Source organism: Globicephala melas, chromosome 15, assembly GCF_963455315.2.
Source record: "Globicephala melas chromosome 15, mGloMel1.2, whole genome shotgun sequence".
Classification (NCBI taxonomy): Eukaryota; Metazoa; Chordata; class Mammalia; order Artiodactyla; family Delphinidae; genus Globicephala; species Globicephala melas.
In genome coordinates, this window is record NC_083328.1 from 60635361 (window position 1) to 60650952 (window position 15592).

Genomic DNA, 15592 nt, shown 5'->3' on the forward strand with positions numbered 1-15592 from the left:
AAAGGCTGAGAAACTATCACAGCCAAGAGGAGCCTAAGGAGATGTGACAAGTAAATGTTAATAGTGTATCCCAGATAGGGTTGTGGAACAGAAAAAGGACATTAGGTAAAAACTAAGGAAATCTAAATAATATATAAACTTTAGTTAATAATGTATCAGTATTGGTTCACTAATTGTAACAAATGTATCATACTAATGTAAGATATTAATAATAGGGGATGGGCTTCCCTGGTGGCGCAGTGGTTGAGAGTCCTCCTGCTAATGCAGGGGACACGGGTGGGTGCCCTGGTCCAGGAAGATCCCACATGCCGCGGAGCGGCTGGGCCCGTGAGCCATGGCCGCTGAGCCTGCGCTTCCGGATCCTGTGCTCCGCAACGGGAGAGGCCACAACAGTGAGAGGCCCGCGTACCACAAAAAAAAAAAAAAAAATAGGGAAAACTGTGTGGGGGTGGATAATGTGGGAATTCTGCACTAGCTTCTCAATTTTTCTCTAAATCTAAAACTGTTCTAAAAACATGAAAATACTAAAAGAGAACACGGAGCCAGAGTGGAGTTAGGTTTTTCTTAAGACTCAAATGCAGAAGCTATTAAAGAAAAAGCTGATAAATCTGAGTACATAAAAATAAAAATGACACACACACACACACACACACCATAAGCAAGCTCAAAAGATGGAGGGCTAAGGCTGGAAAAAAAGAGGCAATGGCTAACTCTGGGGAATCAAAAGAAAGAAAATGTAATCACAGTGTGCTGATTGGCTCAGCTATGAATAACCTATACAGCCATTATAATAGAAATATAATAATTTACCTAAATAGGGAGGTACAAATAATACTGAGGGATGGAAGAAGGAGAAATAATACATGTGTTTATGAGAGGGTGTAATAGTGTACATACTTATCTCCTCCAGCAGGAAATTAAACAACAATAACCAAAACAGCCCAAACTGAAAAATCAAGAACTAGCAGCATGAGCACATGTTATGTAGAAATAGGAGATAAATACCAGAAGAGACAGCTAAAAGATAAGAAAGAATGGAGGCTGTCTCTGAAGGGTAGAAATTGAAGTGGGGAGGCTGGGACAGGATCTGCTGTTTTTCTATATGACTTCTAAGACATGTATTTTTTATTGATAAAAATAAAAATGAATACAAATAAACAAAAAAGATGAACACTTGAGAAGCTGTTTCTGAGGGTTAGCTGCCCTGGGGTGATGCGGGGGGGCCTGAGGGGCACAGGGCAGGACCTGAGATCAGCTACCCCACCTGCACATCTTCTCACAGCAGAAATGTGCCAAGAATCATTCTTTGCCTGGAGAAATCCAAACAGCAGCCTCGGTCAAGGTCAGTATTTCAGTGGCTTTTTGTTTTTCTTATCACAGTACAAACCTTCTACAGTGCCAGGGATTTACTGAGATGGGAAAAGGTTTGTGCTACAGCTTCTCAGATCTTGATAATGGGGCCAGTGGCATTTCAGGCCTTTCTTGGGCTCTCATGGAGGCAAGCTGGGCCCCCTTCACTCAGCTACATAAGGCGGGCTGATCCCAGAGGCCTGTGGGGGGTGTCTGAGTGGAGGGAGGCAAGAAATGGAATGTGAGAAGGAAGCCAGCAGAGGACCAGGAAGGCCTGGACTTGGAAAGAAGGGAAGGCGGCTGGGAACTGAGAAAGTGGCCCCAGCAGACCTCAATGGGTGAGCCCAGTGGGGAGAGGAGGAGAGGGACTAAAATTCAGGCAGCTAAGGCTGCAGACCGCACATTCTCACAAGTTCCATGGAGTCCGCCCCTCATATTGCTCCATGCACATTTCCAGAGAGCAAACGCTGATGCTCAAAGTACAAATACTGGTTTAGAGAAGTAGCTACAGAAAGATAGTAGCAAAAATTGCAAAGGTGAAGAGACTGATGATGGGTAGATGCTGAGGGATGTGAAAGAAAGGTGCTGCCTCCACCCTTTGCCCCTTCTACTCCCCTGATACGTACAGGGACCAGTAAAGGCCCAGAGTATATTTACATTTTGCTTACATGCTGGGATTATAAAAGATCCTCACAAGAAAAAGGGATAAAACATGAGCGTTTGGGAAAGAAAGAAAGATGGAAAGAAAGGAAGGAAGGAAGGAAGGAAGGAAGGAGGGAAGAAAGAAAGATGCTGCCTCCCACAGTGAAGTCCAAGTTACTCTTTATGTTCATAAGACCTACTGCCCTCCTTGACGCCCCTTCAGGGCAGACTGCTGAGGTCAAGAGCCCTCAACCTCCCCAAGGGTAGACCTCCAAAGTCAAGAGGTTCTGAAACCTTACTGGGAAACTGTGCTTTTGATCAACAAAATATCTCACTTTGCCCTATTTAATGCTTTTTTTGCCTTGAACATGTTTGCCTTGAACTTGTTTGACACCAATAGCGCTGCCCTCTCTTTCTTATGTTTTAATCTTCCTTTTTGTGTCATCTGAAAAGTCTTTTATAAATACCAAATGGATTTTATCATTAAAAAACCTCATCTGAGCCTTTTTCACTCTTTGTAGTGGAATTTAACCCATTTATGTTTATTGTGATTTACTAGTGTTTCATCTTGTTCCTGTTAGTTTACCTATCTTTTCCATTTATTATATCTCTTTTTGGTTACTTCTTCTTTTATTCCCTCTTTTAATTACTCTTGCTGGACTGATCAAGTTTTCTTTGGTTTTTTTATTGTTCTCTAGTCATTTAGAAGTTCTACATTCTGTTTCTATTCCATGAAGATTACTGTTTAATTTTCAAGAACACATTGGCCTTTTCACGGTGATGGCACCAAAGGCAAAGAAGGAAGTCCCTGCCCCTCCCAAAGCCGAAGCCAAGGGAAAGGCTTTGAAGGCCAAGAAAGCAGTGTTGAAAGTCACGCATAGCCACAGAAAAAAGAAAATCTAGACGTCACCCACCTTCTGATGGCCCAAAATACTGCAGCTCAGGAGGCAGCCCAAATAGCCTCAGAAGAGCACCCCTAGGAGAAACAAGCTTGACCACTATGCCATCATCAAGTTTCCCCTCACCACCAAGATAGCCATGAAGAAGATAGAGGATAACAACACACTTGTGTTCATTGTGGATGTCAAGGCCAATAAGTACCACATTAAACAGGCTGTGAAGAAGCTCTATGACACTGGTGTGACCAAGGTCAACACCCTGATCAGGCCTGATGGAGAGAAGAAGCCCTGTCTTCAGCTGGCCCCGACTATGATGCTTTGGATGTTGCCAACAAAATTGGGATCCTCTAAACTGAGTCCAGCTGGCTAATTCTAAATATAAAAGTTTTCACTATTAAAACACACACACACACACACACATACACACACACACACACACACACACACACATCAGAACTGCTGCTTCCTTCAGAGACCATTAAATCCTTGGACATGGCAAAGTTTCCATTCTGCTATTTCTCCCCTGAGCTCACACCTTGCCTGGGCTTCAGGGCAGCCTGAGGAAGGGGAAGGAGGAGATTACCATTGCTATCAAGCTCTTAAATCTGGGTGTCAGAGTCAGTACTCACAGGTTCTCCACAGGTAAAAGTCCTGTGAGTCAGGCACTGTTTAAGTAAGTGACAGGCTCTCACTGTAACCCATCAACTGTGCTTCCTCTTTAGGTCTGCCCATTTTGGGGGGCCCTTTTGAGCAGGAAGGAGGTTGAGAATGTCCATGAGAAAAGCAAGCCACAAAGAGGGGTAAGGACTCAGAGAGAGAAGGAGCAGATCCCTGTTTTAATCCCTCCCTATCCCATAACCTGGTCTAAAATATTAAAAAGTGAATGTGGCTAGCCAAAAAGTGGAAACAACTCAAATGTCCATCAACGGACGAATGGATAAAAACAATGCCGTCTATCCATACAATGGAATATTATCCAGCCATAAAGAGGAATGCAGTTTTGACACATGCTACAACGTGGATGAACCCTGGAAACATGCTGAGTGAAATAAGCCAGACACAGAGGGACAAATATGTGATTCCACTTATATGAGGTAGCTAGATGGTCCAATTTATAGAGACAGAAAGTAAAACAGTGGTCACCAGGGGCTGGAGGTGGGGGGAATGGGGAATTATTGCTTAATGGTTACAAAGTTTCGGTTTGGGGTGATGAAAAACTTTTGGAAATAGTGGTAATGATTGCACAACACTGTGAATGTACTTAATGCCACTGAACTGTACACTTAAAAATGGAAAATTTTACACATATTTTACCACAATTAAGAAAAAAGTGGGGCTTCCCTGGTGGCGCAGTGGTTGAGAGTCCGCCTGCCGATGCAGGGGACACGGGTTCGTGCCCCGGTTCGGGAGGATCCCACATGCCACGGAGCGGCTGGGCCCGTGAGCCATGGCCGCTGAGCCTGCGCGTCCGGAGCCTGTGCTCCGCAGCGGGAGAGGCCGCAACAGTGAGAGGCCCGCGTACCGCAAAAAAAAAAAAAAAAAAGAAAAAAGTGAATGTGGAGAGCTTTTCAGAGTGGACTTGTTTCCTTCTCCTCTAAGGAAGATGCAAGCCTGAGAAAGTTTCACACTTGGAATGTGCTCATTTCCTGCCCCAAATCCTTGCCTGGCTCCCGAGTGCTGACTGAGGAAAGGGCTCTCTCGTGGCCTTGCTTGCAAGAGGTGCATGCTCTGAGTCCCCTCCACCGCCTCTTCTTCCTTCTCCTCCTTTTCCCAAACTGGCTCTGTTCTTCCCCAGCCCAGGTTCTCCTAGAGCTGTTACCCCTCAGCTTCCCTCACCTGGGCCCTCTTTGCTGGTCCAAATCTCATTTTCAAATAAGCGAGTGTCCCCTGAACCGCCTGGCAGGCTCCTGGTCCCCTCTTGTTTCTGTTTTCTTGTCTTGGATCACAGTTCCCTGGCTGCTGTCTTGTCCCCTCTACTAAGAAGAGCTCCTTGAGACCAGCTACGCTGTCTTACTCATCTTTGTGGCGCTGCTCTCTCGGACAAGGTCATTCACTGTGTCTATTAAACCGAGGCTGCATAATAACATTACCACCAACAATAGCAGAGGTCACTGAGATTTCCTCTGTGCTTCTGAGGTGTCCGGCACGGTGCTAAGCACTATGGCTGCTTTGTGTCATTCAACTCTTGGAATAACTCAGTGAGGCGGCTGTATTGTTATTATTCTCAAGTAACGTGAGGAAAGAGGAGCACGGAGGGGTGAAACGGTTTGCGCGGAGTCACACAGCCGGTAGCCGCCAGAACTGGTACCGTCAGCCGGACTCCAGGGTCTCTGGTGGGCGGGCTGGAGTCCTGGCTGAGAACAGTGCTGCTTCCCGCTGGCCTGGAGACCCCCCCACCCCCACCCTGCAGGCCCCACTTGTGTGTGGGGGAGGGGGGAAGCCTGCCCTCCTCCCCCAGCCTCCAGGATCCAGGGAAAACTCAGGGCCAGGCGAGAGCTGCCGAGGAGAGGGAGGCAGACGTTAAGGAATCGAGAGGCTCCGTCACGTGGGTTTAAACAATGGGGCAGCGCACCACTTCACACGCTGCCGGGAGAACCATTAAAACCATTAGCGGGACATTAGTGCTGCTCCAAGAACTGGAGACACTGGAGGTGGGAGGCGAAGGAAGGTGCCGACAGCCCTCCCGCTCCGGAAAGAGCAAGGGGCTGGTGGAGGGGCGGTGGGCACCGGAAAAGCCTGAGCCGGGGCTGCCCTGGGAAAGTTGCTGAGCCGCCCTGGGTCTCAGCCTCCGCTACTATAAAATGCAAGTAGGTGTCAGGGAAGGAACACAGATGATTTGTCTTCCTCCTTCGGATCTGGATCTGATTTCTACAACAACAGGGTCTTGGTTCAAACACTGCGATCTCAGGAAAGATCAGGATCACATCGCCCGTAACGCGGCTGTCAACTTATCCACGCACCCCTGCAGGTAACTGAGCGTTCACGAGGTAGGGGGCGACCTCTCCCCCACCCCAGCCCCCTACCAAATCCCTCCTCCCGTATTTCCTTAAGCATTATATGCTTAAGGCGGCTCCCAGTTCCCAAGCCAAAGAAAGCTCTCTGCCCTGCCAGCGTCTCTGCCAAGGACATTTTCTCTCCACCAGCCGTGCCGGCGATCTGGCATTCAGTACCCAGGTGGCACACCGCCTCCGATTCTGAAGAGCACACCCTCATCCAGGAAGTACAGGGAGAAGCAGGGCTCGCGGCCGTGGCAAGCGCACAGGTTTGGACGCAAGAGGTCTGAGTTTCAGCTCACGTTAGTGGCTGTGTGACCTTGAGCAAGTACGGAACCTTTCTGAGCCTCAGCTACGAACCTGTAAGGCAAGGATGACAACGTGACCCTGCTGAGCTGTGAGGGCGAGGGGCGAGGTGTGTAAAGTGCTGAAACAGCATCCGCCCTGCCCACTGGCCGTCCCTCCTCTGTTCCTCCTCTAAGCTCTTCCTACAGACCCCACAGCGTTGATTTCGGTTTTCCTTTCTCTCACTGAACTCTGAGAGCCAGCAGGGCAGAGACTCTGTTCACTAGTCTCCTCAGCGCCTGGAACCATGCCAGTTCAAGTGCAGGATGGATGGATGGATGGATGGATGGACGGGTGGATGGGTGGATGGGTAGGTACGGGTGAGAAAGGAGTGAATGACAGGAAATTATACAATCAGCTTATCTGGTAGGTGGGAACAACAGGGCCCAGAGGGTAAGGAGACTGAATAGGATGGAAAATCAGCATCAGAAAAGCAAAGCGGGTTGTAAAATGGTGCAGACAGGGTAATTCCCTTTTCTATTCAATAGTCTGGAGGGCTGGACACCGAAATATCCACAGTGATCTGTGTGGTGAGATGATGGTGACGTTTGTCACCATGCTTTTGCGTTTTGGCAACTGAGGCCATGTGTATTTGTGTAACTAAAAGTATGAAAGAAAATAAAATGAGACAGAAAACAAATCAGCGGCTGCGTGGAGACGAGACCCTCACATTCCTCTTGGTGCGTCTCGCACACGGCCCTGAGAGGGGATTTGAAACATCAGCGGCTGGGGGTGCACTCGCTGGCCGCCTCTGGCCCTATGAGCTCGGCCTGCACCCCTCCCTAGGACCCCATCTTATCAGAGAATGCTTTGGAACATTCTCTGAGACAGTCCACATCTCATGAAATCTTCACACCCTCCCTCCTACGAGAAAATGTATTAATCGTCAGTATAACTAAATGCGATTTCAGTTTTATATCTTTATGACTGTTTTCCCAAGTAAGGCGGAAAAAAAAATTTTTATCAGGCTACACTCGCCTATTTTCAGCTCAATGTGGCCACCGCAATGACAGCTCCTGCGGGGTCTTGTGTCTTAGGGTGGAGCTCCTGGAGGGTGGAGTCTGACCCCTAAATGTCTTGCATGTTGAGGACACCATAAATATTTGCTACACTGGATCAGATGTCAAGAATCTTTTTTGTTCGTGTGAACATTATTATTAGATTTTCATATTAACTAATGTCCTCTGTGGAGAAAGACCCATTTCTCAGCACATTAACCCAACACAACTGGACAAAAGGTAACATGGTTCTGTCCAGTTCACAGGCACACTGTCTGTTCGTCGTCTGCTCAAAGCCAAGTGAGGGGAACATGTTCTACCTGCCTCACTAGTATAGTGTCTCCTGGATATCTAATGCTGGAAAAAAATGAATTCTTAGATTTTTCTCACCCAGAGTTTTTAGATGTAGAGCTTTGCTCAGCATTAATAAAATATCATTTATCCCGTTACTTTAGATTTGGGTTTGTTTTCCGCGTAGCCTGCATGAGTGATTTGTAGACACTACAGGTGTCTTCTGTTGGCAAGCCTTTCGGGGTCGCAGGGATGCTGCAGGGAATGAAACTACTTTCAGAGCCTTGTCTTGGGACGTGGGGTTTGACGGCAGCAGAGGTAGCCCTGTGGCTGCGTTGGGACAGGGAGCCATTCACCCAGTCCTGCTCTGACTGCACTACAGGAAAGAAGCTACCAATTCAAGTATATGTACTTTCAGTTCCAACCCAAGCTGAAGAATCAAAGACATCTGGGCCCTTGGCCCTTCCTTGCTGCTGCAGATAAATAAACTAGTGAGCAATGCGACTTCTTGTTTGCCACGCGCCTGGCTATGGAACCGGGCTAACGGTGCTGGCTGAGAGGCTGAGGCCTTGAGCGCTCACTGCAGTGTGTGGAGTGTGGGAGACTGACAGCTGAAGGGCCCCAGGCACGAGGTGGGGTGCCACTTCTCCTGCCAGGTGTGTGCAAGGAGGGTCTGAGCCTTTATCCCCGACCACGGGAATGTTCAGATGATCCCCATCTGGGAAACCAGAAATGGAGGCAAGGAAGACACAGCCAACTCCACTGTCCACGGAGGCCACCCCAATCTCAGCCTCAGTCCCAGCCACAGCATCCTGGGGACAAACACATCCCACAGTTCTCCCTCCCTTTGGGAGTAGCCTGAACCTCACCAGGGCAACTTATCCATCTTGTTACATGAACTTCCGTTCACTCACAGATGCGCGGCAAGTGCTTATATGCCCAACACTGTGCTTCTCCCACTTTCCTTTGGCTACAGAACTCCTCACACTCCCCGCACCAGCCACACCAGCCTCACAAATTCTCACTGGTGCTGTCCTCCCTCGAGCCACAGGGCCTTTGCACAAGCTGTTTCCTCAGCCTGGAGCTCTCCTCCCTTCAGATCTTGATCTCAGCTCAAGCACCCCCTTCTGAGGCAAACCTTCTTGACCCCTGCCTCAGTCCCCGCACCGTGTCCATCTAAGTACTCATGGCACCATGAGTCTCCTGCCTGGCACTCGTCACAGCTGCACCGTGGTGCCTTATTACCATTTGTGCGTAATTTTTCATTAGTGTCTGTCTCCCCCTAGATCATAAGGAGAGCTAGGAATGGTACTGTCTTTGCTCATCCCCAGAGCCTGGCTCACGGAGTGGGGCTTCATAAATATTTGTTGAATGACTGAATCCTTGCTAATGTACCTAACCTACAGTCTTAATGCCCCACAGACAGTAGGAATTTGTATACCAAATGAAACGTAACAGAATCCATTAATGAGGGATCACAGAGTGGGCTACGCTGACCACTGCTGGTTCTGGTGGTGAGCTGGATGGAGCGCCATTTTGTAGAAAAGAAAGAGCCGTGGGGCTGTACTCCGGCTGTTTGGCTGTTCGAGTGCCCCTGCTCTTCACCCTGAGTGGTGGTGTTTAGATTTTATAACTATTAACAAAACAACACCCTTATAACTGGCATTCCTGCACAAAAACAACGTTACCACTGTGAGTTGAAAATCCAACACCATTTTCCCCACTGACATTGTTTGTGAGTACATGAAGTTTCTTAGGGATGCAACCATCATAGAACAGCCCATCTCAGATGAAAAGACGCAAGAGACACAGACGGCTCTACTACCCAGAGCCAAGCTTACTTCATTTGACCTTTGGAGGCTGTAAGGATGGGAGGGCACACCATGCCTCCTCCTCGGGGGAATGCAGAACTCAAGCCAACCAGCTCAGATCCTCAAACTGGGTGCCACAGCCCCAGATGCCACCTGAGCGCGTCCTGTAACATCACCTCGGAGCTGACTGCAGAGCCATCATCCCCTGGGTGGACACAGGCTCAGGTTGTCAAGGAGACCAGCCATACCCAGGACGGAATGCACCCAGGGCTGAAGTCAGACTTTCAACGGAGGAGAAAGAACCCATTCCCCTTGGCAGGCCTCGAAGATACAGTAGGTTCATGTGTCACAACAGATGAAAAAACTTGAAGCGAGAGGTTAAGACATCATTACTCTAGTTTTCTGGGCAGCGGCGGAGGGAGGGGGTGGCAATCACCTAGTCCTTCTCTGAAAGACAGTCAGGCTACTTGCCTTGCAAAGGGCTAGAAGGTGGGCTGTGTAGAGAGGCAGGCAGGAGGGGTTTTCTTTTCATAACCTGTTTCCATGGTGCCTGACAGCCCTGGGCAATCCACAGCTGGGGAGTCTTAGACAGCCGGGGAGGGGGAGCCCAGGGCCTTATGTCACCCAGGCCACCCTCCAAGGCCCATCTTCTTGGCCTGTCTGGGCCCCAAGGGTGACAGAAGCCACAGGCAGGCAGCAAGGGCCCCCCTCTCTCGGGGGAAAGGAGCCGAGTGATGTAGCAGACAAAGGGCAGAGCAGAGAGAGAACAACCCAAGGGCCAAGGTGGGCAGCTCTTACCCACCCCCTTCCTCGCCCCTGCCCTGAAGGAAAGTTTCACTGAAGACCCGGCAGACCCTCTAACTAGGAACACATTCCCTCCCTCCCCTCTCAGCCTGGACTGCATGGCCCAGATAACCAGATAAGGGCCTCTTTGATTTCCAGTGTGTTTACACAGGTCTCGGAAAGGATCGACCATATCCAGGCAAGTCAGGGCGCCTCCAGGGGGGGTGAAGGGGGCGGACGCCTTACCTGCTCCTGGGAATTCATCACACGCAACTTCATCTGCTTCAGGTACGTAGAGGTGAGGGGCATGTTGTAATCGATAATCCCGGAGACCAGAGGAGAGGGAGGCTCGTTTTCTGGCGGAAAGAAGAAAAGGAAGCCCCTTTCAGCCTGTGCTGTGGGCCACCAGCAGCCTGGCACCCATGTGGGGGACCCAACACAGGGACTGAGGAGGAGGGAGGGGAGGCCGGAGATCGCTGACTGGGGGCTCGCCCGCCGTGCCTGGCCCGTGGATGTGGACTGCATGACACTTAAGTGCCAGTGTTTAGTGAGAGAGTTCACCTTTGAAAACCAGGAATTTCTGACTCCTTTGAGAAATGGAAGGTCTGGCCGCACAGGGCCCGCACTCCCACGTGGCAGACACCCACTGCAGCTGAGCAGCAGCCGCTCCTTTTAGACAGAGTGTGAGGGCTCCATTTTGCCACAGTCCCCACCCCTCCCTATTGCACTGCACACTTTCACTCAACGATGATGCCTGCCAGGCCCCTGAAGTCATTTAAGTTTCCAGTGCTGGCCTAAGCCAGCTCACGTGCCACACTGTCCCACCCCGTCCCCCAACCCCCACCATATCCCCCCCAAAGCACCGTCAGGGACCACATCACTTGTAGGTCTGGGCCAGGCCTCCAGTATGCCCAAATTCTAGTTCCTCTTTCATCACACAGAGAGGAGCATTGTTCCTCCCATTTATTGCTTTCTTGTCCTGAACATCAAAGTAACGCATATCCCTTTTGTAGAGCATTTGCAAAGTGTGGAAAGATGTAAAGAAAAATTTTAAAAACCATAATTGCACCAAGAAGCTTGGCATATGCTTGTTTATTTTTTCCCTGTGATTTCTCTTTTTTATATACTTGATATCACAATGCATACAGAGAATTACAGTCTGCTTAAAAAAATTTTTTTTTGCTTAACATTTTCTCATAGGCACTTCCCCCACCATCAAAAATCTCGTTTTGCTTTGCAAGTATAATTTTTATAGCCCTGTACTATTTTATCCTATTTTCCTTAAGTCATTCCCTTATGATTGATTACTTAGGTTGTTTGCTATTGGGGGTTACTATAAACACTGCAGGGGACATCCTTGTGCAGGAATACTGGTCTGTATTTATGATCGTTTCCTTTTTAGACCAGACTCCAAGACATGGAATTTGTGGGTCAAAGGGTAGGAATACTCGGAAACTCTTGAAATGTCTGGCCATGCTGCCTTCTGCAAAGGCTCCTGCAGTGGACACTGCCCAGCCGTTGTGTTCTGCATCTTGGGTGCCACGGTGGGTACCATTTAGGAGAGACTGCAGTGGCACAGGAATAAGTCAAGAAGACGAAAAGCATGATTCGAAGGGAGCCCATCACGTCTCTCTCCAGTCCAGCTTCCCCTTCAGATGTCTCCTGCTGTGACCAAGCTCGAAACCCTGGAGTCACCCGCTGGGACCCGTCACACGAAGCGGGGCCTCATTTCGTCACTTAGTCGCTTGACCTGGCTTCACCCTCCGTCCAGGGAATAGTCTTGGTTACCTGTTCTCTGGTTGCCTCTTCCCCCCGTCTCCAAGGGTGCCAGGCCTTTGACCCATGTCCCCCCTGGTTCATGGGCTGGGGTTTGAGTGGTGCGAGAAGTGGGAACGACTTCCAGACAGGCCAAAGCCTGCACGTCACCACAAGCACCGCGCCCAGGAGATGCGCTGGACGGGAGCGGGTGACAGGACTGAGGTGGAGAGAGGCAGGGATTTGCAGAATCTGCCGCTCCAGAGCCAGAGCCCAGGCCAGACAGGCCCCTGCAACCTTGAAAACGCTCTGCTGAGGGAGAGAAGCCAGACGCCACAGGACAAATACTTTGTGATTCCACGTGGATGGAACATCTAGAACAGGCACATTCACAGAGACAGAAAGTAGAAGAGGGCTTCCCTGGTGGCGCAGTGGTTGAGAATCCGTCTGCCAATGCAGGGGACACGGGTTCGATCCCTGGTCCAGGAAGATCCCACATGCCGCAGAGCAACGAAGCCTGCGCCACAACTACTGAGCCTGCGCTCTAGGGCCTGCGAGCCACAACTACTGAGCCCGCGTGCCTAGAGCCAGTGCTCCACAACAAGGGAAGCCACCGCAATGAGAAGCCCGTGCACCGCAACAAAGTGTAGTCCCCGCTTGCCACAACTAGAGAAAGCCAGTTCGCAGCAATGAAGACACAACGCAGCCAAAAATAAATAAATAAATAAATTTTAAAAAAAGAAAGAAAGTAGAAGAGAGGTTTCCGGGGACGGGTGTCTGAGAATGGGAAGTTACTGCTTCACGGGTCCACAGTTTCTGTTTGGCGTGATGCAAATGTTTTGGAAACAGACAGTGGTGATGACTGCCCAGTCGTGTGGCTGTACTAACACTGAGTTGTACACTTAAAAATTATTAAAATGGCGCGTCTTGTGTTGTAAATAGTTTGTCACAAAAAAGAAAAAAGGCAAAAAAAAAACCCAATAAAGATGTATTTAAAAAAACCAATAAAGGTGTACTAAAAAAAAAAAAAAACACCAATAAGGATGGATGTACATAAAAAAAAAAAAAAGGTAAGAAAAAAGGCCCCTGCAAACTAGGGGGAGAAACTACCCAAAGGGCAGCGGGCAGTTCCTACTTGGCGCAGACAGGAACAGCCCTGCAGAAAACAGGGTCCATGCGTCTTGGGATGGTGTCCTTCTGGTGACTGTACAGCTTGAATAACACTTCTTATCAAGTTTCATAAAAATGCAGAGCTTTGTTTTGCTTTTTTTTTTTTTTTTGCCTTTGGGCCGTGCCATGCGACTTGTGGGATTTTAGCTCCCTGACCAGGGATCAAACCCAGTCCCCCTCAGTGAAAGCGGTGAGTCCTAACCACTGGACCACCAGGGAATTCCTTGTTTTGCTTTTTAAAGCTAATGTGTCTTACGCAGAATTTCTGTTTGTCCAGGAGGAGGTAAATGTCACTAATAGAATGTCTCAGAAACTGGCTTGGAATGGGCCAAACCTTTCTTTTTCTTAAGGGATTTCCTCTTGGTCTGTGGCAGAGGAGTTCTCTAACACCAGTGCACACTGGCCCCTCTGACACAGATGCCCAGTGCTGTGGGGAAACTAAAATGCACTTTTGTGACCTTGGGTCCTCTTCTTCTTGCTGCCCCACCATCAACCCAGACGTGACCTCTTTCAACCCAGGGGCGTGCTGGGACCTGGCCTCCGCAGCTCCATGAGGTTGGATACAATACGTGAGGCAGACACTGCAGCCACATTGAGATGATGTCACTCAAGAGAGCCGTGGTTCCTGGTTTGGAATGTGGGTCTTCAGATGGAGGACTCTGCCGTTTCCATTTCATTTCCTCAAAGACGTGGTTGTCTGCTGAAAAGCTGCTGGACAACATGGTAGATGAGAAGGGACCCCCACCCTAAGGGTCGCCGGTCAGAGACTCAAATGAAGACTTCGTCGGCTGCCATGGCGACGCTCTGTGTTTGGTTGTCCATGGAGGCCGGACACTGTGTTCCTTTATGGATGGTCACCCGTGTCCTGCCTGAAAGCCATGACTACTTACGAAAAGGTAACGTTAAAAAAGCCAGGTATAGCTAGGTTTAGGAGAAAACCCACAATGGCTGGGAAGGCACTCTTGGGGGGTGGGAGAAGGGGTCTTCCTTGGCCTGTTCCCTCCACAGCAGGTCCACCGATCAGAAACTGCTTCCAGGGCCCGGAGGTGAGCCAGGAGAGCTCGGGAAGAGGAGGCCGGATGCCCTCGTCTGGGGAAGCAGGGACATCCCGGGCACACACACGAATCCATCCGAGATCGGTGTGCAGTGAAATGCTTGCATCTGCAGTTCCGGAAGTGAGGGTTCTGTCGGGGAGGCGGGACCTTGGTGGGTGGGACACGTTCCAGGTGAGGGAACATGCCAGGGAGCTGGCTGTGGGAGGCCAGAGCTCGGCCACACCACAGCAAGAAGACAGGCAGGCAGGGTTTTCGGCAGTGGGAAGCCAAATGGTTCCAGGGGTGGTAAGTGCCACACACGAAGATGAACAGCTTACTAGGAAAGAGCTAAGGAGCAGGGCCAGTGGGGGCGCCGTGGAGTCCGGTGCTCGCGGCGGGATGGGGGATGAGCTAAGGTGGACACACGAACAAGGAAGAAGTGGCTTCCCTGGGCTCTGATGGGCAGGCCAGGTCCCCGCTGTGGTCAACAAATACAGTGGCCACGCCTGAGCCACTACAAGTAACCTGAGACCACGGGTGAGTTAGGAGCTAGGAAGGGTCACGGAGCTGAAATAACCCAGTAGGTTGTTGGTGAGAGAAGCAGAGAAACCACACAAAGAAATGTTTCGACACCTTTTTGCCAAGAAAAACTGAAACCAGCCCAAGCACTAGTCCTAGTTTTACAGGCCTTGAAAATAACCAGCGATGTAGAGGTTCTCCCAGGGCCAAGCCGAGAGCTGATCACAGCTGGGCTCCAGTGACATTTGCCAATCAACGCAAATTCCAGCGGAGGTGGCGGCCCGGATCCTCCAGGTGGAACACAAGGTGGCAATTCTCATGAGTTTCCCCCTACAGGATGGAAGAACTCCTCCGTCCAGAGACAGCTGTAGCTGCTGGATGCCAGGGTGAGACCTCTCGGGGTCAGAGCTGGGGGTTGAAGGACGTGTGCACGATGAAGGCCTGGCACAGAGGAGCCTCGAGAGCGGCCAGCCTGCCATGGGGCTCAGATTTGGAACTAGAGAAGCCAGGCCTGGGGCTGGCTCAGATGAAAAGACCTCTCTCCCAGGGAAGGGAATCAATAGGTCAGCAAGTCTTCAAGGAGCACTGATGTGTGTGCGTTCAGGGTGGGGACGGTGGGGGGAAGGGCGTAGGGACGGTGCCTGTGCTCAGCAGGGCAGGACTGATGGCGAGTCCATTAGCGCTCCAAGGAGGAAGAGCTACAGGGCTGTGAAGGAGCTCCAGGCAGCCTTGTGGAGGGGGGATCTCAACAGGACTTCCGTTCAATCACTCAGATGACAGCCACTGAGCCCTGCCAGAGCGCCACGCAGACCCTCTCGCGTGGTGCTCCCAAGGACTCCGTGGGGTGGGTGCTCGTGTTAATAACCCCACTTTACAGATGAGGCAGCCACACGTGGGGAGGCTACACAACCTCCCCAGGTCGTATAACGAGTGAGTATGAGAGCCGAGAGAGGACAGGCCAGCACAGGAGAGACTGCAAGGGCAGAGGAATGAGCCGGGATG

The 15592-nt window shown here is 50.2% G+C and overlaps 1 protein-coding gene and 1 pseudogene across 3 annotated transcripts in view; one reads left to right on the plus strand and one right to left on the minus strand.

The window, feature by feature from the left end:
- NOL4L (nucleolar protein 4 like) overlaps positions 1-15592 on the minus strand; it is a 128954-nt gene that overhangs the window by 52288 nt on the left and 61074 nt on the right. For all 3 annotated transcript variants that reach the window (XR_004034031.3, XM_030830928.3, XM_030830927.3), the window contains exon 4: positions 10359-10468. Coding sequence is in view for 2 of the 3 variants with exons in the window: in XM_030830928.3 (XP_030686788.1) it covers positions 10359-10468 (110 nt within the window). In the remaining variant the exon portion in view is untranslated. The remainder of the gene's footprint in view (positions 1-10358; positions 10469-15592) is intronic.
- Positions 2773-3242, plus strand: LOC115839343 (large ribosomal subunit protein uL23 pseudogene; annotated as a pseudogene).